Source organism: Taeniopygia guttata, chromosome 1 (genome assembly GCF_048771995.1).
Source record: "Taeniopygia guttata chromosome 1, bTaeGut7.mat, whole genome shotgun sequence".
In the NCBI taxonomy this organism is placed as follows: Eukaryota; Metazoa; Chordata; class Aves; order Passeriformes; family Estrildidae; genus Taeniopygia; species Taeniopygia guttata.
The window spans coordinates 35483172-35510618 of NC_133024.1; the positions used below are offsets into that span (position 1 = coordinate 35483172).

General features: G+C 38.7%; 1 protein-coding gene across 1 annotated transcript in view; it reads right to left on the reverse strand.

The window, feature by feature from the left end:
• Positions 1 to 13913: 13913 nt before the first annotated feature.
• Positions 13914 to 27447, reverse strand: part of RAB38 (RAB38, member RAS oncogene family) — a 37163-nt gene continuing 23629 nt past the window's right edge. Inside the window, exon 4 of the mRNA XM_002188346.6 lies at positions 13914 to 18078. Within this exon, the coding sequence (XP_002188382.5) occupies positions 17926 to 18078 (153 nt within the window). The 3' untranslated portion in view covers positions 13914 to 17925. The remainder of the gene's footprint in view (positions 18079 to 27447) is intronic.

Genomic DNA, 27447 nt, shown 5'->3' on the forward strand with positions numbered 1-27447 from the left:
TCTAGGGAAACCCCACTTGGAGTGTTGTATCCAGCTCTAGGTCCCACAGTATAAAAGGAATGTGAGAATTTCTTGGATTTTACTGTCACAGATTATAACAAGTTTAATATATTAGCAAAAGAATTGCTTTACTATGACGAATTTGCAGAAGAAAATTGCCATCTTAGTTACAGACATCCTCCACTTGAGGGAGCTTTTCTGTAGAAATGAAGTCCACAAATTTGAGTTTGGATGCGTTCCCATTTGGACTTGAGAATACTGGCAATAAAAGTACATTTAACTTTAAGCAATTTAACAGTTATCTTCTTATGTGATGCTGCCAAAACTGAAGGCATTTTTCATTGCATTCAACAGTGACAGCCATCCCTAATTGTTTTCACTGAATGATTGAATCAAGATGATGTATATTTTCTTTCTTGTATGTCAAGAGATGTATCTTTTCTGCATAACTAGAGAGACTATTGCTTTTAAAATCCTATCTCCCTGCAATGCTATCTTTGTTTCTGTTCATTTGCTTCTGGAAAGTTGTGTTAAATTTGTTGCCTGAACTGGTCACAAAGGCGTGTCAGCATCTCTGCAGAATAATTCAGGAGATGACACTCTGATTGTATCCTAAATGGTCTTAAGGGAAGTAGTGAAAATGGCACCAGACCCTTCTCCAAGGTGCACAATCAAAGACAAACAGCAAGAAACACAGCTTTCAGATTTCTAGCAAGGAAAATTTTTTAAGTTAGGTGGTGGAACTGTCATCCTTAAAGATTTTCAAAATTTGATCAGTAAATACCCTGAGAATTTTCCTCTAAGTTTGAAATCAGACCTCTTTGAGGAGACAGGTGGACTAAAAAGGATACAAAGGTCACTTCCCACCTAAATTATTCCAAGTAGGAATCCAAACCTTGATGCAATGAAAGCACTTTCTTTGAACAGTGTTTGGCCAATTACTTTCCTGTTGTCATTCCCTTCAGAATTCCATAGACATGCATAGTCTGAGATGTCTGTTCATATTTTGAGCAATGTCATACAATTTTCATAGAGATTATTAGTAAACAACGCTGTTCTACTCATTTTTCGAAAATTATCATTAAAACTAGTAACTTTATTAATAATATTCTATTCCTTTTCTGCAATATTATCTAATCTGAAAGACTGAAAAAGGTTTTACACACACACATATATAACTTATACACAGGTTGCAGTTACAAATTTGAATATGCAGCTTGATTAGAAAAAAAGATTTAATATGCTTAGGTAGTAGGAATTACATTTTCCCTCAACACCGAGGTTCAGGACCGAACTTTGTTCCTGCATTATTTTGATTCTGCAGGACTATGCACAATCCAGCTAGATCAATTCAGTGCTCAGAGAAACATCATGGCTTCACAATCCTCCTTTTGTTTACAAAGCCGAAGGATGCTTTATTTCAGTCTCTTGAACACTTGCAGTAGCTACCTCTAGAATGCACAGTGATGAGTTACACACTGCTGGCTCACTTGATTAATGCAGCAACTAATGCTGTATATTCTCTGATGCCTGTTTTGGTTGTATATTTTGTCAGACATGAACATATCCTCTCATGATGAAGGTTTTCTTTCCCCAAGGTCTATAGTACTTTCACAAAATTTTCTGGCTAAGATCTCCAGCATTTAAATCATTTCAATGCTTTTTTTTTTTTTTCCCCCATAGGAAAAAACCCAGACATTTTTAAATAGAAATTTGTCTAGCTCTCCCTGCCCCTTCATAAATTGGCACATCCTATATTTAGTATGTTCAATGAATTACACTCCATGTATTCTAGTTAGAACAGCACTTTCTGGCCAAGGACCGTGACTTAGAGGTAGGATCCCTGGACTGGATTGACATTAATTACATGTAACAGCCACCCAAAACTCAAGCTCAGTGCAGATCCTGCCAGTGTCGGGAGCTCTGCACATTTCAGAGGGAGCTTCTATCCTTGACAGCAGAGAGTTTTGAGTACTAGTGTAACCTGCTTGAAAGGAGAGTTTGCAATATTCATTGCTTAAAATTGATGGGAGAAGTACCATCTCATTAAGAGTGGGATTCTTTAATTGCAACTTGCATTTTTAATGTGAAAAGTAAGGCTCTTCCCCTCAGTGCAGCAAGAACAGAGTAGGGCAATGCAGGAGTGATAAATGTCTGTTGGGAGAGTCTGTCAGATCCAGCTACGCAGCACAGGCAAGGCAGACAGATGTCGAAATTGCCTCTGCAGGAACACAGACAGAAATGCCTCAGCAGGAACTGCAAGTGCAGAATCCCTTTAAGACCCAGGAGGCCTGACTCAGTGAAGCATTGGGGCATATGATGTCTGGGGATGTCTCTAGATTAAGTGCCTACTCTGAGTGTTCATAAAATCGCTGAGTTTTATGTGGTTTTTCAAAGTAGACACATTTGAGGGCACAGAAAACTGGGTTTGGGGGGAATGGGAGGAGGAAATGAATGTCCGAGAGTATAAATTCTGGAATCCTGATTTAGGAAAGCACCCAAATTTAAACACAAGCCCAAAGCACTTTTTTGTACAGGATGTGTGGGATGAATCCATGCATTACAAAGTATGGCATAATGCTTAGTAGAGTGTGACATTAATAGGAGAACATGATTACTTAGCGCTCAAAACAAGTGTTTTAATCTTTTAATTCCAGCATTACTAATGGTCTAAAGCTTTTTAGGTTGGAATGGTTTCTTGCACTCTAGCCTCTTTTGTTTTCCTGCCCAAGATAAGGAAAGCAAAAGAGTGCTCTAGGGAAAACAGCAGCACATCTTTTTCTGTTAACATTGGCCAAAACATCTAATCTAGCATTAATGACCCTGGTAAGAATAAATATACACAAAGAAACATGACCAGGTGGACAGCACACAGGGTGGAAGTCTGCTAGAGCAGAACTACTGAGCCTTTGTTTTTCCATGAAGTAATGTGTGATTAGGCAAGTGGAGCCACACAGAGAGAAAGACTAGACACACATCTTCCTGTGGGACAGGCAGTGGAAGATTTGGTTTTTTCTGTTAAAATGAAGTTGGATATAAGGCATTAGGGATGAGACCCTTTGGCAAGCCTTGGTTGTCTCTTCTGGTAGTAATGACTATATCATAACATTTATCTGCTGATCTAGATAGCTATCCTCTCAGGAAATTTGTTTCTTTCTTGAAGGTTTATCGTCCCCAAAAATTCAAATGTAATATGTTCCCAGGAAGATTCTCGGGGCAGTGACAGACCCCAGACAGATCTCAAGGCAATTGTATTTCTTCCATCCCTTCCTCTTGCAGCTCAGAGGCAATGCAGTACAGGAGAGAAGTATGTGCATTGTGAAAAGGAAAATGTTGAACTTGTTAAAACCTGTGGTGAATGTAACTGAGTTCAACACTGCTGGGTGTCCTAGAAAAATCTCTCTGGGATGCCAAAATATGGCTTCTCAGGAGGGAAATTGAAAGAGATTTCTCTAAGACTTCACCCTAAATAGACTTGCTGCTCTGTCATATAAAGAGATTTCTCTTTCAGGTTGCTCTTTGTTGACCAGAGAAGGTGTGGACTCCTGTCCCTGGAAGTGTTCAAAGACAGGTTGGATTGGACTCTGAATAATCTGGTCTAGTGGGAGATTTCCTGCTCATGGTATGGTGTTTAGACATAGATGATCTTTAATGTTCCTTCCAACCCAAATTGTTCTATGATTCTGTAACCTGGTGGGATCCAGACATGAGCTGTGTGGGTGGATTGAGCCCCAAGGACAGACAATGAGGCAGAGGCATCCTTTACAGTTTAATGAGTGCAGAAAGGAAAACCTTATGAAGTAATCAATGTGATGAATGTCATGAGAATGTCTTTCAAAAAAATTCCACAATGTTTCTTGCTTCTGAGGAACAGTGGGAGTTAAAGCCAACATTTTAGGGTAGTGGGGTAGATCACTTGCAGTGTCAGCATTTCTTTTTTGTATGCTTTATATTTGTTTTTCCAGCAGCATGTCTTATTGAGAAAACCACTGTAATTTACAGCAGTAGGTTAAATTGTTCACTTGCCTACGTGCACAAGTACATCCTGAAACACATTTCATAATCTTCTGATTCACCGCACACAACACATATGCGTACAAGATATTTCATTATCAGAAAATACACTGATCTAACATTTTAATGCAATTTTTATGATTCTGGTAGGTGGAATAATAAAACTAAACAATTTCAGAGAACTATCCACAGAAACTGCAAAAAAATATTTTCACTACAAAGTCTCAAAAAATATTTTAGCATACTGAATTATTCCTGTTATTTCAAATGGTCCTGTAGGAGTAGCTCCATTATGAGACCTGTTATACAGAGTGAAAAGTATTAAAGCCACTTATAATTGAAATAAAAGCCAGCAATAAAGTAGATGTGTAAACTTACTGCTGTCACACTTTTGTGGCCTCATACTTGAGTGCAGCCAGTAAAAATACCAGAAATCTGTTGAGACATGACCTGTAACTTTTGATTAACACCTGTTAGGGCTACTTTCATTGTGTAAAGATGAATAATAACAGAGATTTTATCTGACCTAAACAGGCTGTTGGTTCACCTACTGAGTAATAGTCTTTTGTTTGGACAACGGAACCTTTGGGTCTGTGAAGGATTAGCAGATTTGTGAAACTCTATTGCAATTGAATTCTTAAAATTGCCCTAAGGAAATCAGTACTTTTTCCATTTCTTTCTAATTCACTTAACATTTGACTGGTGGAGTGAGATGGGTAGCTTTCACTAGTTACAACCCAATTCTTTCTAAATCTCTCCTTAATGAGTCTATTTCTAGGACTTCCTGTCAGGCAGAACTCTGGACACTAGAGAATCCACAAAGAAGGGATGGACTTAAATATTCCAAGTCATTTTTTGCACATAGGAAAAAAAAAAGGACAGTGAAGCTTTTCAAGCTTGCAAGCTTTTCTTATGTACTTACAATTCAAATAATTTGACAGTTTCTGTGTTAATTCCACTTGCCTGTACTAAAATGACTGTTCTTTGTGCATTAAATATTCATATATAATTTGATTATAACCTGATGGAAAAAAGGCTAAGTTGCTAGAAATTAAGAGACTGATTTCTAAAGAAAATAAATGGATTTTGGTGGCTAAGGCTCTAGCAGGACTGATTGTTCAGAGTAGCTTAACACATGGATATAATTTGCTAAAGGATTTCCCAGAGGGCTAATGTGGTAAAAGTCAGATGTGTTATATGATTAATAGAGCTGCTTTGTCATCAAAATTCAAGTGGTCATCAATTATATCAGTGTAATGGTGTCAAACAGAAACTGCCAAAACTACAGATCACAAATGGGACAACCATTGAGACAAAGATGGGGAAAAATAGAATGAAACAGAGACAAAACTTATATCAATTTGTTGGCTGATAGAATGTGTTATTATAGATTAACTAGCTGAAACCTCATAAATGAGTTATGAAAATATTAACATGCTTATAATCATCTAAAAATAGCAGTAAGCCTTCATTTGCTGCAGCATGAATATTGGTTGAAATTGGGTAAAATCTCAGTTGGAAACAAAAAAATCATCTTCATTACCTGTTACTCTCTTTGGTGAAAAATAAAATAGACAAAGGTAAGATAGCATCAAGAAAAAAAGAATTGACTCCTAATAAAAAACAAACTGATGTCTCACTTTGTCTTGTAAAAGGGCATCAAAGAAGATGCATGGAAGACAAACCATTTCAAATAGGAAAGGAAACTAAGAATATATGGACAAGAAAAGAGAAATCTAAACTCATTTGCCTCAGAAAAGCTATAGTTCCTGGCAAAAACCAAGATATTTTCAAAATATTAAATACAGATATAAAATTAAAATTTCCTGAAAGGCATTACTGTTAACCTAGGATTATTAGAAGAAAGAGAATTGTTACGTCATCTAATTTCCCAGATTTATGGTGTACACCTTAGCTTTTTTCAATTAAACTATTCTAGATTTTAGTTTTATTCATTGAAGGCAGACTTACTAGAACACTTGATAATGCATCTCACCCAAATGTTTGCTATAGGTCAGCCAGGTATTTGCGGTCATGTGTGTTTCTGCCAGATCCAGTGTTAAATCATATCCAAAGACGGTTCCTGGCTTCCTAAGACAGATACCTAAACAATGCATCCTTCTCTTAGGATGTCTTTCTTGTTCTCCACAGTCCAAAGGCAGAAAAGGAAACAAGCTCAGAGTAGATATTGGCATTTTGGGAAGAGTTGGGAGGGGCAGACATGAAGTGTGATGAACTGACTGCAAATCTCATTCCCCATCCCCCTGCACTACTTGTGTGAGTAGTGAGGGGAGAAAGTAAAGTAAAGAAAGTAAAAAATTTTAAAGTGAAGTTGAGCCTGGGAAGAAGAGAGAAGGTGGGCAGAAAGTGTTTTAAGATTTGTTCTTACTTCTCACTATCCTACTTTAATATTAACTGGCAATAAATTTAATTAACTTCCCCAAGTCAAATCTGTTTGCCTGTGACTGTAACTTCTGCGTGATGCTCCTGTCCTTATTTTGACCACTGTGCATTTCTATCATATTTTCTCCCCCGCCCCATGCAGTTGAGAAGGGGAGCAATAGAGTGGCTTGGTGAGCACTTGGCAGTCAGCCAGTGTCAACCCACCACAACCTGCCAAGCATACGAGCATTTTAAATCATGCTAAGAATTACAATATAAATACTCAAATTGTCAAATTGCTCCAAAGAGTTAGTGGAGAACAATTTTCTTAAAACACAGTACTGCATTATCTCTGGAGGCAAAAAAGTTGTTGCTCAATTACCTTGGATTCCTATTAGTTGAAGGCATGTTACCCCCCAACACCAAAAGATTTCAGCTGTCTTCATTTCACTTAGCGAATAACACAAAAAGTTCTATCAGGACTCAGATTAAGAGTCCAGTGCCCTATTCTCACTAACTATCAAAAAAGCAAAAGAGAGAGAGCAAGAAAAGCGCAAGTCATTGATATTGTCTCAGCTGCTAACTATTCTTATCTCAAGAATGTCTAAATCTGCTGGTGGTTCTTCAGTAGACTCTACTTCCTCTAGTTTTTCTGGTCTCTGAATGCACATGAAGCCTTCTTTGGCTCTAATCTCTCCTTGTTGCCCTGAGATTCTTGCTTTGTTGAGCTAATTTTTGTTGTCATTGTTACAAGAAAATGAGAAGATTTCTTACTAATGACTGAAATCTTGGACAGCCTAATGACTCAATCAATGGCAATGATTTCTGTGGCTGCCAGACCACCTCAGGTTTCAGTGAAGATTTCTTTGAGGCCAGTCATTCACTGGTGCCTGTGTGTCACTGCAAAAAATGGGCACACGAAAAGGTGTAAAAAAGCAATTCAGCTGTTGGTTTGAAGTGTGGCCTCTGGGAAATGGATATTTAAATGCCTTACTGGGCAATTCTTACAGAATTTGTTCATGTGCTGAATGATGGGTACACTTCAGCAGCTCAGCTGCTGAATCCTTCCCCTTGGTATTTCTATCTTCCTTACCTAGGAAAGAAAGATACACTTGAGCCTTAATCTAAGAGGGTGGTTTTCATTGATCTTCACCATATAGCTTTTGTATAACAGTCACCAAGAAATAGGAAAGAATCACTTTCTGTAGCATGCTAAGATTGGTACTCCCCAAGAGACTGCAATGAGCTGTCCTTACATTTTATGAAGATATTTTAACCAGCGACTTATGATGTAAAACACTACCTTCCACTGAGCCATCTGCTTTCCATTTCCTGCATCTGTCCTAGTTTTCTGACTTTATAGGTCTGTCTGAGGGGACCCTCTTTTGTGAGAAGACACCACAAGCTGCTCCCATGTCATGCACATACACACAGTTCCAGCTGGCTCCAAGATGGACTCACCACTGGCCAAAACTGGACCCATTATTGATGCTGGTGATGCTTCTGTAAAAAGATGTTTGAGGAAAGGGATAAAATGCTGCACAGCAGCTGGGAGAGACGAGTGAGAATATGTGAGAGGAACAGCTTTGCAGACACCAAGGTGAGTGCAGAAGGAGGGGCAGGAGGCTCCAAGCGCCAGAGCATAGATTCCCCTGCAGGCCCTGGTGCAGACCATGGCGAGGCAGCTGTGCCCCTGCAGCCCATGGAGGTTCAGGGTGGAGCTCCTGGAGTATCCCACAGCCATGAAAGAAAGGAAAGCAGCCTAAGGAAAGTTAGGGTTAGGACCACAGTTGCATACAAATTGGTTGTATTTGTACTAAGCAAGCTATACAGGTAATACCACAAGTGCATACTGCGTGTATACAGAGTATGATTACTATAAATTTTATATATATATATATATATATATATATATATATATATATATATATATATATATATATAATACTGTATGTTGTACTAAAGCCAATATTTTCAGAAATGACCGTTGAATCTGGACAGTCACTGAAAACCACTAATTAATACAAGTTAGTGGCAATGCTTTTGCTGGGCCTCTAGTTTCTGTAATCATATGGGTCTGTGGGAATTTTCATTGCATTTTTCTGAAAAAATATATTCCAGATTCTGTTTGATGAGAAAAGCTAGAAGAAATAAATCGTATGAAGCCTTCAGAGTTCAGAAATCAGAAAAGAAGGGTGTATTTTTTTTAAGAATCTCATGACACTGAAAGCAATAAGCTTGTATTTGGGGACATTTTTTCCTCATGACTTTTGAATACTTGAAAAGCATTGTTGTTGATTTTGTATTTTCTGTGTCTCCCTTGTATAACACTAACACACCCACCAACAGCTCGAGGGGCAATGCAGGGCTCCCACAGTTCCAGAATTCAGTCTATTTTTACTTCAGTTCTTGGAAGCAGATACACTGTGTGTATTTATTCTGTGGACAGTGAGCATATACAAATCTGAGTCATGTTTTTTGAATCTATGATTTTTGGTGCCATGGCACAATGATTTACCCCTCTTATAAATGTCATTTGCTTGGGATAATTTGGAATGGCTGATGCTGGTTTGCTCAAAGAGTCATAACAAGAGCTACAATCCCTTCTTGTTTCCCTTGTGAATTTGAAATGTTGTCTTTCTTTCCTGTGTAATTTTTAAAAATTTCATCATGTTATTTCCTATATTCCATGTTTTTCCTTTAATCATCTCAACACATTGCTCCACCATGTTCTTGCTGATAGTCCCATCCATTTGACATATGTACTTGTTCTGGTTTCCAATTATTTACTTAATAAGAATATTGTTTTATGAATCTCCTTTGCAAGATTATCCCTTATACCTTTATTAATACTCAAGAGATTTTGAAATTAATTTCTCCCTGTTCACATTTTTAAATTTTTATTTCCCCCCTTAATTTCTTTATTAGATGGTTGATTACATCACAAATGCTTTTATTGCTTTCAGAGCAGAGGACCAATGTTCATCCAGATATATTTATAGTTTTTATATCTCTTCAATCAAACTTGGCTTTACAGAAATGCAAATTGAAGCGATTTCATTTCTATTCACAAAGTTTACTTGTGATGCATAAACACACAGAGGCAATATTAAAAATTGAAAAGAGACAGAGCTTATAGAAGCATAGAGGATATTTCATAGATTTTAGAGACCTTGTACCTCTCAGTTTTAAGCTTGATTCTTAGCTGTACTTACACAGCAATCCCAGATCACCAGGCCGTGGGGTTCTTGACCTGAGGTATAAAGCTTGTGCTTGTAAAAGCTGTGATGAAGCTTTCACCCTTTATCATGCAGTTCAGGATTTATTAAGAAACAGGAAACCTTTGGCCATGTGCATTTGTACCATGTTGGTTATTTCAGCAGGCCAGGAATGGGAGACATAAGATCCTGTGCTTTTTCTCCTTTTTATAAAGACATATGGATATCTTGGTTCAGCCCCAGCCATCACTGCCCCTACAGCAGGAGGGGTGGGGAGAAGAGAGCAGTAAGTGGAAAAGTGAGAAAAGGAACTATGTGGGGGAGGAAAGCTGAGCATTAGTTGGGTACTAAACTGCTCAGTCTTGTCAGCACAGGGGCATCCATGAGATGCCAGGAGGCAGAGCTGAGGCAGCTGGAGCACTGCTGCTGCCAGGAGATGAGGCACTGCAGAGCTGGACACCTCAGGGCTGCCAGTTGCCTCTGCATTTTGAAGACAACAAGGGTGGATATTAAACTTTGTCATCCACTAAGTGATTACATCCTATTTTAGATCTGGCTTTCCTTAAAGAGTTCAATCAATGGTGGGTAAGTCTGCATTTCGAGTCTTGTTAGGCTGTGCTATCAAAGCTCAGGTGAGGCTTCACAGGAGTCGTGAACTGCTGCTTTGTGTGGCAGGTTGGACCCATTCCCATGTGCTGGCTTTATCAGGAGATAGGAGTTATGTCCTCTTCAACTGCACACTTGGGCTAAGGCTGTGTGGCTGCTGCCCTTGTCTCCACTTGCCAGGAACCCAAAGCACTGCCTGGGTCTTGTATTTCTCTTGAACAAGCAGAGAATGTGAGCTCCAGCAGAGAGGATTTGCCACAACATTGCAAGCCCCCAGCTGCCCCAAGACATTGTGTTTCCAGGTATACTGCTCTGCATTCCCACACCAGACTGCAGCCTAGGGCGTGAAGATGGAGGGTGACCCAGGCAAACAATGAACATGAGCTTATTGAGATGGAAATGCTAAAATGATTGCCATTTATATGTGTACATACAGCCAGATTATTAAACACTGCAGGAAGAGGCATATAAAATGTCTTCATATAGATGGAGAAGCAGGTCTAGTGAACATGATAAATATTCATCTTGTTTTATTATGCTGTTCATAAAGTTTGCAATATTTCCAAGCACTATCTATATATTTCTGAGTGTTTTGATTATAAACCTCTTTTGGACAGAGCATTTCACTTTTTTACATTAGTCTAATGTCTGCACTTGGATAGAGATGGAGACAGGAAGAGGAAGCATAATTCTTGGCCTTGGAGACCTTAGAACATCAAAGGCATCTACTGTAATGTCAGATTCTTAATGTTAATAACTATAAGACTTATGAAAGGGCAGACTCTTACCCCTACTTCTGCCAATTTGCTCTATTTGTGTAGTTTTCATTAATCTCAGCCAACCCCATTCATCACTTTCCCTGAAAGCTTTCTGCTGGCTGGATTTGTTACTGTCTGAACTACCTGAAATAAGGAGCTTTTACAATCCACTTGGGGGAACCATTTCTAGAGACTGGCTCCCTTTCCTCTCAGCTCAGCTCCTTTCTCAATTTCATCAGCAAGGTTGCTGGCAGAATTCCTCCTCTTTCTGTTCCACTGTGACTATATGTTGAGGGCATCTCAATTTTGTCACCTTTCTCAAGTAGTGAATCTTTTCTGATAGACTGAAGTTGAAAAGACATAATGAAGCTGAGACATAATGACAGATCACTTTTGGGTAGTTACCCAGAACCACTGGTGCAAAATAAAAATTTTGATCAGACTTTAACATTAATTCTTAGTGTGTTCACATGAAAAAATATAACACAAGAATTTCTCCATGTGTGAGTATATACCCAGCAAACAGTCTGACGTTACTATTAAGCAAACGTTAAAAACCCCACAATGTTGCATTTTTTTGTTTTATTGCCCCTTATTACCTCTGTTTTCCTAACTCATTTGTGCCTCCAGATCAACAATAACAACGATAATTTGTAATGAAGAAGAATATAACAGAGTGAAATAAAGGTTAAAAAAAAACAAGCAGTGAAAATTAAAACAATTTCTCACCACCAAACAACCGATGCCGAAAAAGTCATCAAGCAGAGATGCCTCCCCTCCACTAACCTTCTCTCTAGTTCATTGCTGAGCGAGATGTCACATGGTATGGAATATAGACTCACAGGATGATAGAAACATAGAATGCTTTGGGTTGGAAGGGACCTTCAAGATCATCTTGTTGCAATCCCCTTACCATGTGCAGGGACATCTTCAAAAGGATTAGGTTGCCCAGAGCCCCATCCAGCCTGGTCTTGAACACTTAGGGATGGGGCATTCACAGCTTCTCTGGGCAACCTTTGCCAGTATCTCACCATCCTCACAGTAAAGAATTTCTTCCTAATACCTAATCTAAACCTAGTCTTTTTCAGTTTGAAGTCATTCCCCCTTGCATTGTCACTATACTTCCTTGTAAAAAGTCCCTCTCCAGCTTTTTTGTAAACCCCTTTAGGTGCTGTCAGGCCACAAAAAGGTCACCTTGGAGCCTTCTCCAGAATACGCAACAACAACTCTCTTGGTCTCTGTGATCTGGATGAACCTCTGTTCTGGTTTTGCCTGGGATAGAATTAATTTTCTTCACAGTAGCTAGTATGAGGTTATGCATCCCTTGGCTGAGCATAACTGGCATTTAAATAAATTAAAAACCTTAGAAACCTGACAGAAACTAAAAAGTCGCAGCCTCAGTCTTAATGACTCTGATAAAAGCTCCTCACCAAGTGTCAAGTCAAAGAGACAAGATGGCACCAAAGGCCAAAGAGAGAAAAATCCCAAAATAAACTAGACATTTTTGGCAAGGTAGCCAGTAAAGAAGCAAAATTCAAAATTCAAAACACAAGGCACAAGGTAAAAAAAGCAATTTGTGCCCTAGAAAATTCATATACCTCTAAGTGATAAAAACTTCACGCTGTGTCAGATTTTCATAAAACTTCTTGCTGAGGAAGTTGTCAAGCATCAATGATTCTTGAATTGGTCCTGGATCAGTCCCAGATGTTTCTGGTCACCCTGACCCTGGCTGCTTGCTATTCTTTGCTTCCCCATTCATTTTGTTCATCTCCTTTGCAAGACTTTGCATGTGGCTGAAGCATTACTGTTAAAGGAACATCTTGCAGTGGCCCTTTCATGGTTTGTGAAGATTAAACACATAGATTAATGGAAACAGAATATACATGGATGGATTTGCATGGAATTTGCATGGTACAGCAAATTAACCTTTATGTACCACTAGTTAGGCACCACCGATTTTTAAACCTTTAACAAAGATGCCATTTCTGAAGTTTGAACTTTCAAAACTATGTAAACTCTGTTGATGCCAGGTGCAACTATTACCACTTGCTGTGAAATTGAACTACTATAGCTTAATAGAAAGTTCATTTCTTGGAAGAAACCAGGCAAATACCAAACTAGAACTTTCTGTCGTCGACCTGCAGAGAAGCCTACCAGGAAATTTTCATTTGCTCAGCTTTCACACCTTGGAGTAGGGCACTGTGGCTTTTCTCAGTTTAATATCTCATCTTTGTAAACTATTATTGCTGAATTTGAAACATAGGTCACAGAGGTTCCAATCTTAATTAGGCATCTGATGCACTTCAACTGTAAAGGGGATAATTTCAGGAAATCAGCATTCCCAAATTGTGCAGTCAAATATATTTTCTTATTGAGAGAGGCAGTCTGTGTAGCTGCAACTATGCCACCAAGTACTGGGTATTTGTTGGGGGTCTTTTAGCACTCTCAGCCATGGGGTGTGAGAGTGTCAGGTTGCATCATCAAAAAAGTAAATGAAACCAGAATGCTAATATTTTTGTTTTTGTAGCAGAAAAGCTGAAACCTGTAAAATAAATACTAGATCTACACTGCATGCAATCACTTTTTTTGTCATTTTTTTATAAATTAATAAAAAAATCTAATCTAGGGAATAATGAAAAGTCAAGTATGTAACACTACTATAGGTACCAGCTTGTTCTAACAGCTGAAGAAAAATGAATTTACTATATACTAGACATGCAGGTGCCCATTTTACATATTTAGGCCATTTTTTACCCAGTCAGACTTCCAAGAACTGAGCCTGTGGTTACTAATGAGCCTCCAAACTGATGATGAATCTATTTGTGAGCCAAAAAATTCTGCTACATATGAGGCTACACATGAGGAAAGCTGAATTAGCTTCTGGCTACTTGTATGTGCCTACTTTGGCTAATGAATGAATTTTACAAATTCCATGTTTTGTCAGAAATACCATCTTTTATTACAATAGAACCTGCAGTCACATGCATAAATATTGGTGCAGTAAAACATATTTTGATTGGCTGTTTCCTGGTAATTGACACTAAATTCAGTTCTCACATCTGTTACCAGTTTCACTTCATCCAGCTAGAAAAGGTGTTTCAAGAAGTAAAACAACACTGCTGTTTAAAGGTGCACATTTTCCTTCCCTCCCTCCCTCCCTCCCTCCCCATTTTATAGAGTCATGTAGGTTAAAACAGAAAAAGAAATACGAAGATAAAATATTGATGTACAACAATTCAAGTTAAATGCATATATGTCTGTGCTACCCAAAGTATTTAGGGTCATGATGTTTTATTTGTATGGAGCTTCAATACAGAAAATGAAAGACATTCTGTCATTACTAGTGTTGCAGATGATGTCTGGGGGTGAAGAGTTTCAATCACTGTTTTCTTTGAGTGTTTTGGGGTGATCTCTCATGTCCAGCACCTCCTTTGCTCATCAACATGTGGTTTGAAGTGCTGGGATATCCAGAGGGGCATATTTGGAGAACTACAATGAAAATGAATTTTAATTCCACTTTTCGGTACCTTTGCCCATTTGCAAGGCAATAGAGACTCATCATTCATTACTTATTGCAAACAGAATGGGAAAATGTTTAGTTTTGAAATGGATTTGTGATTAAGATGCCTCATCCCTGGTAACCAGCAGAGGACATAGCACAGAGTGTATAAAAAAACCCAAGGAAATCCAAGCTGTTAGGTACTGACACAGTATAATTAAACTTTACATTTCCTGAAAGGGTATTGGCAAAAACTGAGCTCATTAATTCTAAATTAAAGCTTTTATTCTGACCTGTCTACAACAACCTCCTCTAAAAAGGCTCTGTTTGCTAGATATTCAGGTTACATTCACACATTTATTGAGGTATAGAAAAAGCCTTGACAGATTTTTATCACTTTAGTACAAATAAAAATGAATATATGTAATTATGTAACCTCCTAAGGAGGACTGATTTTTGATTCCTTAGTCTAGCAATTGGCCACACTCTGTCCTCCATCTACCAGAGTTGGAAAATCTGCTCAAGAAGTGACTGCAGTGGAACCTGACATGACAAACATTATGGAACAGATAATGAGCCCATATTTAAAAGCTGATTTATTGCACAATAGACTGCAGAACAAAAATATCTCTATATGTAATTTAAGTGTTTTATTTATGCAGGGTTGTTTTAATTACTGTTATACCAGATCATTAGCCATAGCTCTCAAAGTCTTGTGGAATTTCCCATTATGCTTAGTGATATTGCTAGAAGCCACCAAATGAAGGTGATAAGAAGATAAGCACAGCACATTAGGAACTGCTGGGTTTGTTGTGAGTTGGGCATAAAAGTATTTTTAGATGAAATGGCAATTTCCTCTGCTTCACCTGAGACCTACAGATTCATAAGTGGAGTACGAGGCTCAACCCATGAAAAATTAGCCCTTTAGAAGCTATCTGAAGCATCCAGTTCCTTGTAGTCTCCACAGTGATGTCTCAAGATATGAGTTGTTATCCTTAGTAAGGCACCTATATGACTTGACTTAAATAATGGTTTAAATCTGAAACAACTGATGTGGCACTAGCTCTGAATTGCAGCTTTGTTGCTGAGATTATTAAATGAGTGCCATGACATCTGTGCAGCCACAGTTTCCGTTTGCTGACCATCTGCGGCCAATCTGATCAGCCCATGCAGTCACACGTTGCTTTATAACCTTGACCAGCTTAACTGAGGTGGAATAAGTGAAGATAATTTTTGTAGCACAGGCAAGCTTTTGATAGATTTAGAACACTAAGGCTTTACAGCACCATGTATTTATGCTAGAGGGCACTCATATTTCGTTCTGAGCAGTATCAGAGCTTGGCATTTGTAGAACGTGCATCCCCAAAGCACGGCACCAACAGTAACTTTCTGGGAGTGCTGTGAGGTAGGTGTGTACATAGATCCCTGTTTTACAGATGAGGAAACTGAGGCAGGAAGCTTAAGGTATTTGACACAGATCACAGCAGGAGTTAAAGAATGTTTAACCCAGGTATTAAAGGAAGACACAGCATTCAAGACAACTTGAGAATTATTCTCAAAAAAGCCAGCTCATTATACATATGTATCCATACATCTATGTCTGTGCAGATTAATGCTGGACATGAATTTTTATTTTTAAAAATGGAGACCTTGCTTTCTTATTCCAAAATTCTGTGAGAAAAATGGAAGGCTTTAGGAAGAGCACATAAAGAGCTATGTCTCTGTGCCTGGTTCTCCAGGGAGTGAAACATAGCTCTTGTCTGCAGTGCCTATATAGTAACAGAGCATTTAGTGGCAAAGGCACAAAGTCACAGAATCATTTAGGCTGGAAAAGAACTTTGAGTCCAAACATACACCTTACATTGCCAAGTAGGATTAATTTTACAGGCACATGAACCTCATAGGTTCACAGTATAAGGTCAGCTTGAGGAATTTTTTCTTTTTTTTTTTTTTTTTTTCATTTTTCCTATGCAGCAGATATTCACTAGACTGAGATTTTCACTCCTTCCTTTCCAACTAAGTGTCCAGTAAAGTATTGCAGTGAAATCTGCAAACATACGGCAGCATGTGATTTTGTCTCCTCCCTTCCATGCTGTCACACCTCTCTAAGAAGAGGAACTCATCTCTGAAGACAGCTCCTGCAACTGAGAATTCACAGCTTAGGAAGGAAAAGTCTGAGTAAGAACAGAAAATGCAAGTGATTTTTCTGTGGCAAGATAGAGGCAACGTTTGTCTTGAAGGGTTTGCAGCCAGATGTCAAGACTTCTTGTCTTTACACACTTCTCTGAAAGACTCCACCAACTTGCATTTTTTGTGAGATGCTGAAAATCAACAATTTCATTTCCACATTATGGCTCAATAAATTCTTCACATCTTCCAGGAGTGTCTCTTAAGACTGTTTCATTTTGCTTGCTTCCTGTGATGATTCATATGCATTTTAGAAGAATGTTTTCAGAAAGCAAATACCCTTCTACTCAACACAGATGGATTCCTGAAAAGTTCTGCTGGTATCTTAGAGTCTGGATAGTGAATTTTTCCATGAGAATAAACATAATGAAGGGATGCATGTTAGGACTTACAGAATACACAGTTTAAACACATGGGGATATCTGTGGCATGACAGAGACAGGAAAAAAATCAATATGGGCTTTCTAAAGGAAATGCTGGTTTAAAGAATCAATAACTCTTTCTGAAAACCCTGATCTGCTTACCCAGGCAACTCTACCCCTGATTGCCTGTTTTGTCATCTCTTACTCTTGACTTGTTCCATTTTGCTTCATCTAAGATAATTCTATCAACTATGAGAATTCAACTCCTCAGAAAGAGGCAACCAATTCTTCATCAGACTCGGAAGCTCAGATCTTCTGGAGAAGTGAAGGATGTGAAATGCTCCTTCATGTTCAGTCCTGTCACTACATCCAGGAGACTGAACTTGCAATGGAAATATTTAACTGTGAGCATTCTTGGTGTCTCTTTCTGAACAGCTCAATTTTCATTTTCATCATAATCTTCCTCATATGAAACAAGATCATTCAAGTTTGAGGGGTGACAAAGAGTGCAATGATGACGCTTGCCTGGTCAAGGTATTGACAAAACATCCTGGAAATCAATGGACAAGTAGGGTGCTGCTGCAGCCCATCACAAATATGAATTTTCAGAAACCTCATGGCAAAGAAATGAGTTTTGATATGACCGGTAACACCCAAATGGGAAAACACAGCCATCACCGTGAGTCTTACTTGACCAATAGCCATAGAGAGTTTTGAATAGTTGCCATCAATGAACACCTCATAATAAATTTTAGCTGAAAAAAAAAAAAGAAAAATTTAAATATATTTTTGAGAAAATTACAATCTGCTTAGGGACAATGTGGGCAGGCTTGTTTCGTTGAATAAAGCATAAATTGTGAATCATAGTTGTTCAGCTCTTCTAATAGTCTGGAAGTCTCTTAGGATTTAAAGCAAGATGAACAACTGACAATCTTGGAGGAATTCAAGTGTGGTTTTATAATATCTGGTTCAACCGACTGAACTGGATCACTCTCACTAGCAATTATGTGTTTCACCAAGCATCTGGAAGCTTCATTGATGTTTATATTTTCCTGCAAATGAAAGAGAGGTTGATTAGTCAATAATAATAAAAACATGTTTTATATTTCCGTGCATAATTAAATTTTTCTCTCAGTAACATCAAAAGTTTACTTACCATAATAAACAGTCTTCAAAAATTGACTATGTTAAATTTCCAGTTAAAACTGGAATTTTGAAGTTGGTTAAGTTTTATATATATTATGATTCATATATCTTTTAAAATGTATACAGAGCTGATTTTAAATCACCTCAATCTCTTGGTGATTTGATTGCTTCAACAAACTAAAAAAACAAATGCCAGAGAGGTGTTGAAGACCAGTGCCTGAAGGAAAGCTCCAAAGACCATATTTCACTGCTTGAATAATGATTATTCAATTCCACATAGGTAATTACCTACCAGTAATTACAGCCATGCATAGCACTTATTTTTTAAACCCTTTCCCACAATTTCAAGAAGATTCCTGTATGCAATGCTCACAATGAAACCTGTGATGGATCAGTTTCATTGAATAAATTATACCATCTCAAATTACTCACAAAACAGTATAAAGGTTCTGTATAATTCTGAGTCCTTCCTCATTTCTTGTTGAGGCTGACTGCAATGCACTGCATCTCCAATGCACTGATTCAGAAGAAATATATCACCATTGGTTTCATTTGTAGGACAGAAATCCTTACTCTAGGGGTTTAAAATTAAAGCTAAAGCACATTTATTTTTTCCTACATGTGCCTGATATCAACTGCACATTTTACTTGCAGCAGCAAGTTCTACTTACCCTTTTTGTAGAATAAGTAAAGCTGAAACAGCTAGATCAGTGAGACACAGTTCAACACAGCATAGAAAATAAGCTGTAGTACTGAGAAAAGATTTTTTTTTTTGTAAATAACAGCCACCAATATGTTTGGAATGAAATATCAGGCTTTCTGGTATAAAAGGCACTATTCTAGTGTAACTGTTAGCATTGATTACTTATTTTACAAGGCAGGAGATAGAAACCTCACTGTTCAATCTTCTTCACTGAAACCTCACACTTTAATCTTCTCAGAAACTGTATCACACAGCCACATGCATCCATATGGAAATGCATACCAATATATATGCATACATTTGTGTATATGCACACACTACTTTTGCTCACTAAAGGTAATGTTTTATTTGCAACCTACAATTACCCAAGTTTTCAAGTTGAATCACTGAGTCATAGAATAGTTTTGATTGGAAGGGATATTTAAATGCTATCTAGTCCCAGTTCTCAAGCATGTCCAGGTCCCTCTGGATGGCAGTCTGGAGCCTGCTGTACTGAGGCCATAAACTAGCTATAAAAGAAAGAAACGTGTGTGTTTCAGTAGAGAAGACACATTTATAGGAAAATCAAAAGCTGAAAGAATGGATTCTGTGAAACTGACTTTGTCCAATCCCCTTGAAATCAATGTAATGTCAAAACTCCACAAATTCCATTGTCCATCCCTTTGCACCACAGTAAAGGACTGAAATCTGTAGATCAAACTGAAAATGTTAATTAGTGCAAGATTTTCACAGGTTTCTTCAATGACATACATGAACTTAAATATTTTGTATGTAAAGAATAACATGTAAATCCCCAATACTTTAGAGAAGTACAAATTAATGTACATAGTATCTGCTAGAAAGTAATAGGGGGCTGGGAATCATCTCTCTACTGAGATGTTAAAATTCTGCTGTATCACATGGCTCTCTCAGACCAGACTAGAAAATTCCTCAAGCATGCACTGAAAAGCCTTTTCAGAGCACTGTGAAATTTTATGAAAAGAAACCCAGACAATGAAAAATATCTCTCAGCACTGCTCAGAAAACTGAAGCCAAAACAGGATTGTTAAACGTACAAAAACAGAAATGTAAAATATTTAACATTGCTTTTGTCTTTACTGATGGACTGGTGAGCATTTCCTTTGCCCATGTGCTGCTTCTGTGTTGAAATGGCAGAATGTGTTTATTCAATAAGGTCTTAGGAACTATCTAGGATTCTGCCCAAATTGATTAATGTTCAAATGTATTAACAGCAGCCACCTTTGTCAGAGGCTACAATTTTACAGCATTGGGAAAGGACCCAAGCCTACAATAACATAAAATGGGAATATGTGGGCATCCCTCATCCCTGATGGTGATAGATGGAAATCCATGTGCCAGACATGAGCCTAAAAATGAAGAAGAAAAAGAAATGCTCCAGCCAGTACTCAAACAAGGAAAAAAAAGGAGGGAATAAAAAGTCCTGTCCTGAGTCTAGAGAGGCAGTTTCTCATCTTTAACATTTATATGAACTCTTTAATCTTGGGGATGACAATTTCAGCTGGGGTACAAGGGGAGCAAGAGGAAGGGTGACCCTGGCAGACAGCACAGCCAGTTTTGAGTTTGTGTCTAGCTCCAGCCTGCTTCCATGGTTCGGATGACAACTGGCACACAGTATGGATGAGAAGCAATATGTTAAGTCACGTGCTGCAAGGAGCCTGTGATCATGCCAACAAAGCAACGCCTGCTGTCCCAGATCCCTGCCTTGACCACTTCCTTTCAGATGCTACTACTGCCTTTTGTTACAACCTTAATCCTGTGCCATCCTAGACCTGCAGATCAGACATTTCTGTATTCTGGTCTGACTAATGAAATATTGATTTCTCCCCCTCTCCTCCTGTAGTGTTTTTTGCAAAAGAAAAATCTGTATTCAGCTAGGCAGTGAAAAAGCTACAGACAGTAGAAGGTGATCTTCTATCCAAACACAGACATCCAGAGGCCTGGTGATTTTAGGGCCCATGAAGTGTTGAGAGGCAATCAAGGGGAGGAAAGAGAAAAAAGAGAAAGTGAAAATCCATTCAAACACAACGAAACCAACAATCAGAGCATAAGATTGGACAGAGAGAAATAAACACAGACACCCTACTAATGGTATTGAGACATGGAAACTGCCTCTATTATACCTGAAAATAAAATTAATTATGTTTCAAAAAAGCAAAATAGGTGAGACAGTGGAAAAATCTCTTTCAGTGGGTCTCTATGTTGAAATGTCATAACTGTCACCTCCCATACATCTTTGTTCTACAAAAGAGCACCACAGGAATTGTGATGATTGCCGAAGTTAATTCTCTTCCCTCTCCTCTCCTCTCCTCTCCTCTCCTCTCCTCTCCTCTCCTCTCCTCTCCTCTCCTCTCCTCTCCTCTCCTCTCCTCTCCTCTCCTCTCCTCTCCTCTCCTCTCCTCTCCTCTCCTCTCCTCTCCTCTCCTCTCCTCTCCTCTCCTCTCCTCTCCTCTCCTCTCCTCTCCTCTCCTCTCCTCTCCTCTCCTCTCCTCTCCTCTCCTCTCCTCTCCTCTCCTCTCCTCTCCTCTCCTCTCCTCTCCTCTCCTCTCCTCTCCTCTCCTCTCCTCTCCTCTCCTCTCCTCTCCTCTCCTCTCCTCTCCTCTCCTCTCCTCTCCTCTCCTCTCCTCTCCTCTCCTCTCCTCTCCTCTCCTCTCCTCTCCTCTCCTCTCCTCTCCTCTCCTCTCCTCTCCTCTCCTCTCCTCTCCTCTCCTCTCCTCTCCTCTCCTCTCCTCTCCTCTCCTCTCCTCTCCTCTCCTCTCCTCTCCTCTCCTCTCCTCTCCTCTCCTCTCCTCTCCTCTCCTCTCCTCTCCTCTCCTCTCCTCTCCTCTCCTCTCCTCTCCTCTCCTCTCCTCTCCTCTCCTCTCCGCGGTTCTCCAAAAACACAGGAGACACTTTGTCTCTCTATATTGCTCTTAAGGCTGGTATTACTCAGCACTGCATCTTTGATGTGTTTATCTGGACAGCAGCTTTCTGTGATAGGGAGGTGCTGCTATGGCCATTTGTCAAAAGGAGAAAATGCAGAGCCACATGAATTCTGGTCCAGCATGTGGTGGCTAGCTGGAAAGTGGGAGATAGCATAGGGTGAAGTATTCACATGATAAAGTAAGAATGCAACACTTTCCTTTCTCAAGAAAAGCTCTTTCCCAAGAGAGAGCTTTTACTGCAAGGCCAAAAAGGATCTTACCCACATTATGCTGTCTTTGTCAGTCTTATATTCCTGATTTGGCATGCTAGCCTTTATAAAAGCCTTTCCCAAGCATCTTGCCTTGCCCTGTCCCTTGAGGTGCCTAACCCATTTCTGTATGACTCAGTAAGCCCCAGCATCTGATACACTATCCCAGTCAGTGCAAAAGCTGAGTTGTGAATCCATCCCTAAGCGATTTATCCTGCATCAACCTGCCAAAATCTGCCAGAGCATGGACCTAAACCCTGCTTCTGTGACAATACCTGACTACTTGTGCCAGTCTCTCTCCTGGCTTCATCAAGAAGGAATGGAAAAGTGAAAATCAGAACATGCTACTCTTTATTCTATTACCAAACAAAACAAGGCAAAGAAAATAACTCTGACTAATCTCTGAATTCCATAAAGGAACACTGGAGGACATAAATGAAATTAGTGTTTGCTTTTTAGATCAATATTATTAAAATATATCCTTTCAAAGGGCACTTTTATGAAAAGGATAGCAACTGAGGGCAGGGAAAGAGAGCTGCATTATTTAAAACCCTTGAACTGATTGCTATTGGAAATAATGTCTTGTAAGCAACAATCAGCTAAAGGGAAAATAAATACATTATTGAATGTGACTCAAAGAAGTACACAAGCTCAGCAATTGTTTTTGATTTAGGATTACCTTCCCCCTTATTGTCGATCTATACTGCAGATGCAGAACACTAACATTTAGGGCATTCAATTTTAATATCTGGAACGATTTCCACAGATCAGACTAGCTCTAAGCTCTTTGCAGAAGAATAAAGGCCCTGACAAGTTTTAAGGGCCTGTCTCACTTTCAGATGAAACAACTTTTTGTTTCTTTACCATGCACGTATCTTAGATTTGACTATCTGGTTGTTTTCTGATAAAATGTTTTTCCCTTTTTACATTGACAGTTTTTCCTCTTACTGAATCTAAAGCTTCTGAGTCTTCCCTTGAAAACCAGGGCGAGGCACAGTGTGTATGCAGGCACAGAGCGCTTGGGGAGCGCTAAATCAGCGCTGCCTAGAGACATGACCTTAGACTACTACTGCAGTTGAAGGAAATTGACTTCCCATAAGTAAGCATTTACAAATTGTGAAATATTCAGCTATTAGACAGGAGCCTAGTGAGAAGCTCATAGCTTCCACATTTTATTTCCATACTGCACTAAAATCCAGGAGCAAGGAGATTACCTGAAAGAAATTTTAACCTGCACTCCTCTTGAGCTAGCACTCTGAGGGAATGGCCCCACATGCTCCCTTAGCAGAACTCCCTGGAAACTGCTGGGAACAGAGCCTTATTAAGATGGTGTGCTGTACTCCTGCAGTGGTGTTTCTAGGAAAATGCAGCCATACAAGTTAAAAGACATCTGGATGCATGAACATGAAATTCATGGATGTGAACTGCAGTGACTGCAACTCTGAAAACAAGATAATTTCTGTGATTGAATTCTTACAGCTGTTTGAATATCCTGCCACAAAATTACTTCACTTAATGACTTTCTGATTTTAACAATTTTGTGTTTCTCTGAATTTTCAAATTTGGAACCACACTAAATAATGCATTTCATAAAAGTGATCCAGAGAGCTACATGACAGCTCTAATACCCATAGGATAATCTGAATTGACTTCTTTTAATTGCAGGAAACAAACTCTGCAGAGGATTCTGCACAGAGTGATTGTACATCTGAAATGAAATTTCCTGCCTTAAGTGTCAGCTTTACTTCTTGCTTTATGGCAGAATCTGAAATATTTTCTAAAACTGTACTGTGAGATTGGTAAAATGCTTTTTAAGTGAATGAAAAAGACAATCTAGGGAGCCACACATCCCTAACTGGGTCTGGCAGTCTCAAATAGATTGCTTGGATTTAAGTTACCAGATCAGCAGATTAGTTTAGAGTGTCAGCCTAATTCAAATACATGTCCAAACCTTGTTTTTCTTTATGGAAATCAGAAATGCTTATCCACTTCCTCTGCAAATCTACTGCATAGCTTGCTTTTTACATCTGTCATAATAATTGCTCAGTCAAAAGAACAGAAGAATCTGTGGGTAAAGAAGGCTAGTAGAGCTTGGATTATTCACAGAATTCCCTGGTAAGATTCATTAATTCAGGAAGAATTAATATCCTTGCTTTTTGAAAGAGAGGCTGGAACAGAGGAGAGAATGACTTTCTGAAGGTAACATAGCAATGGCAAAGAGGACTTTTGATTGCTGGTCCAGCATTTGGGCCCTGTAGGGAGTTGGAACTAGGTGATTTTTAAGATCTCTTCCAACACAACTCATTCTTAATCTGTGGTGACATACCTTGGACAGCCTGTCAAACAAAAGCTGACTAAAGACATCTTACTATCTACATTTCTTAGAGGCAGAACTATAACACTGTCCTGGTCCAAATAGGATGTATCCAAATAGCCCAGAGACTCAGAGTGCTCATCAGTCTCTAGGTCATGGTGCTCAGGAGACAAGGAGCTGTGTGCTTAACCTAGTTTTGTAAAGATCTGAAAAGCACAGCTACCAGCCTTTCTGGGCAATTTGGACAAAACATGAATGTCTTTTCATCTTACTCTCTATTGCTGACAGCAGAATTACAGCAGGGAAAAGAGGAACTCAGGCATAATAACAGCACAACCATGGCCAGTTGTAAGGTATTTCAAGTTATTTCTGAATAACTTAGTTTTGCCTGACTTGTCTATTTTGTTACACAAGTTCCATTTTCAATATGAAGTGATAATAAGCTTGAAATTGCTCCTTTTCTAATCCAAGTCAAAAGCTCACCTCTTTGAATTAGGCATGGTGGTGAAAACAGTTTAAAGGCTTGGAATGTGAGTGGAGCTCTCAGCTGCTCTGGCCATGTTGTGGATAATTAAATGTGTGACAGGAAGAAGAAATTTCTTTCCTTTAAAAGAATGAATCTTTTGCAATAGTTGTGGTCATGAAATTTATTAAAGAATTCACTATTAAGGGTTATTTGGTCACTATCTGGGGATGTACCTCTTAGACTGCAATCAATATGGGTGAAGTAAATATGCAGATATAAAAGAGACCAGGCTCACCACCGGATATATGACAACAGTGTAACTTGTGACTGTGCTGTGAGGTGGTATTGCCCAATAAGGCCCTTCTCACAAGGAAAGCTATCAAAAAAAAACCCCTTCTCTCTTTGTAGGGAGATGATTAAAAGAGGGTTATTTCCTTCAGATTAATGTAAAAAGCAAATACATAAGACTGCATTAGGTGGCTCAAATATTTTATATTGGAGCTGTTAACTTACAAAAATAGCACCAGGCTATACAGGGATTTTTTTTTTTTTTTTTTTTTTTTTTTTTGGTGTAATCTTCCAATGCTACAGACAAAAGCTTAAAACCATTGACAGCTTGAAATATAGTAGGTACATATATAGCAAGCTACCTTCTGCAAGGTAACCAGAACAAAAAGATGTTCTTTTTATAAGTAATCACCTTTGTTTTTCCAAAATGCATAAATCATATTTAGTTTGCTCTCAAGGCTTTAACATTTCCAAGCACATCTCCAGAAAACCTCTGGAGATCTAATTATTCCAGGATACCACAAAAAGAGAGTTATTACTTATTTGAACTGCTAAAACTGATAGCTGCAACATTATGACTCCTTTGTCCATGCTATTCTGCTTCAGAAGAGTTCCTATTCTCTGTAGCAAACTGAGTTAATTTTCTTTTCTTGGAGCCAAGTTCAATTACTTATGATGCCCTAGGCTGAAAGAATAACAGGTATCTACAATATCCAGAATTCTAAAATAGTAGTAATATTAACTTTTGTTTAGAAAAGGAAATGTAAGGTTTCATTTAGAACTTAGATGAAGGGGGGAATTGTTTTGATCTAATTTAGTTTAAATGTTGTGATTCTACCATCTTTACTGGAATGACTCTCTGCATAATTTTAAAGTCAGAAGCCTCCAATTCTGGGTGGAAATCAGGTGTGTGGATTGCAGAACAACAGGTCCTTGCCTCTGGTGTATAGAAGCAGAGAATAGTCTGCTAACAGCTGTGTGCCCTCAACTCTCATAATTCCCTTCAGAGTGGTTTTTGAAAGAAGGTCTTGTCATAGCTGGATTTTTTCCCCTGTTCTTACATGATTGCATTGTCAGTGTGGGGACTGCTTGGGTTTTGGAGTTAAATAACATAAGAAGAATCTGGATATTTACCATGTCTAAAATAACAGAAATTCTTAATTCTATGCAGCTTAGAAACTTGGAAAAATGTCCTCTGTTTTGACTTTAAAAAATTGTTCTCCATTCATCTTTTATACTTCCATAGTTCTGCCCCAGACTGGCTCCATCATCATCATCAAACCTCTCTGTGATCTTTGAAATAATTTGCATATTCATTTTCTCTCATGACATGCAATGGTTCTTAGCACAATAAATGTGGTTGTCCTTTTTGAGTGGTGGACATGTGCTTGCTGGGGACTGATGTATAGAATGCATGGTATAGATTCCATTTTCATAGTAAAATGTAGTTTATCATAAAGAGGAACACTGGATTCTCTTGGCCTCACCCAACACAAATCAGCAGGTGAACCACAGACCTAAATACAAAGCAGGTGCTGCACATGAAGGAATAGGAAGTACCCTGTTGTGGAGCAAGATAGTTTACACACTTACCTAGACCAACATTTCTCCCTATAAATGGCATATTAAAAAACAGTGGCCGGATTTGAGACCCATTCAGTAGAGAAGCAAAGCCATTAATTACAAAGACATAGAATCATAGCATGATTTGGGTTGGAAGGGACCTCTTCAAGTCATCTTGTATAACTCGCCTGCCAGAGCAGGGATATCCTCAGCTAGACTGGGTTGCTCAGAACCAAATCCAATCTAGCCTTGAATGTTTCCAGGGTTGGAGCATCCACCATGTCTGGGAGACTAGTTCCAGTGTTTTGCCATCCTTGTCAGAAAAAAAAAATTATCTCAAGTGTAAATCTACCTTCTTTTAGTTTAAAATCACTACCCCTTGTCCTAGGACAACAGGCTCTCATGACACATTTGTCCCCATCTTTGTTATAAGCCCCCTTAAGTACTGAAAAGCTGCAATCTCAGCCCAGAGTTCATGCAATGCTTAAAGCAGTCTGGGATATGCTGCTATTCCCCTGCTGTTACTTCTTCTGATTACTAATAGAACATCTTTTAAATATTAATGCTTAAAGGTGCCAAGACCAGAAAAATAAAACACAAATATAAACCCTAAAAGTTCTCATGTACCTTACATAAAGTGGTTAAAAGGAATTAAACAATGCATTTAGTAGTCTGGAAGCCAAAGTGTAGAATTTTGGCTTCCAGACTACTAGAAATCTAGGTTAAATCAGAACCAAACTATTACATTTCA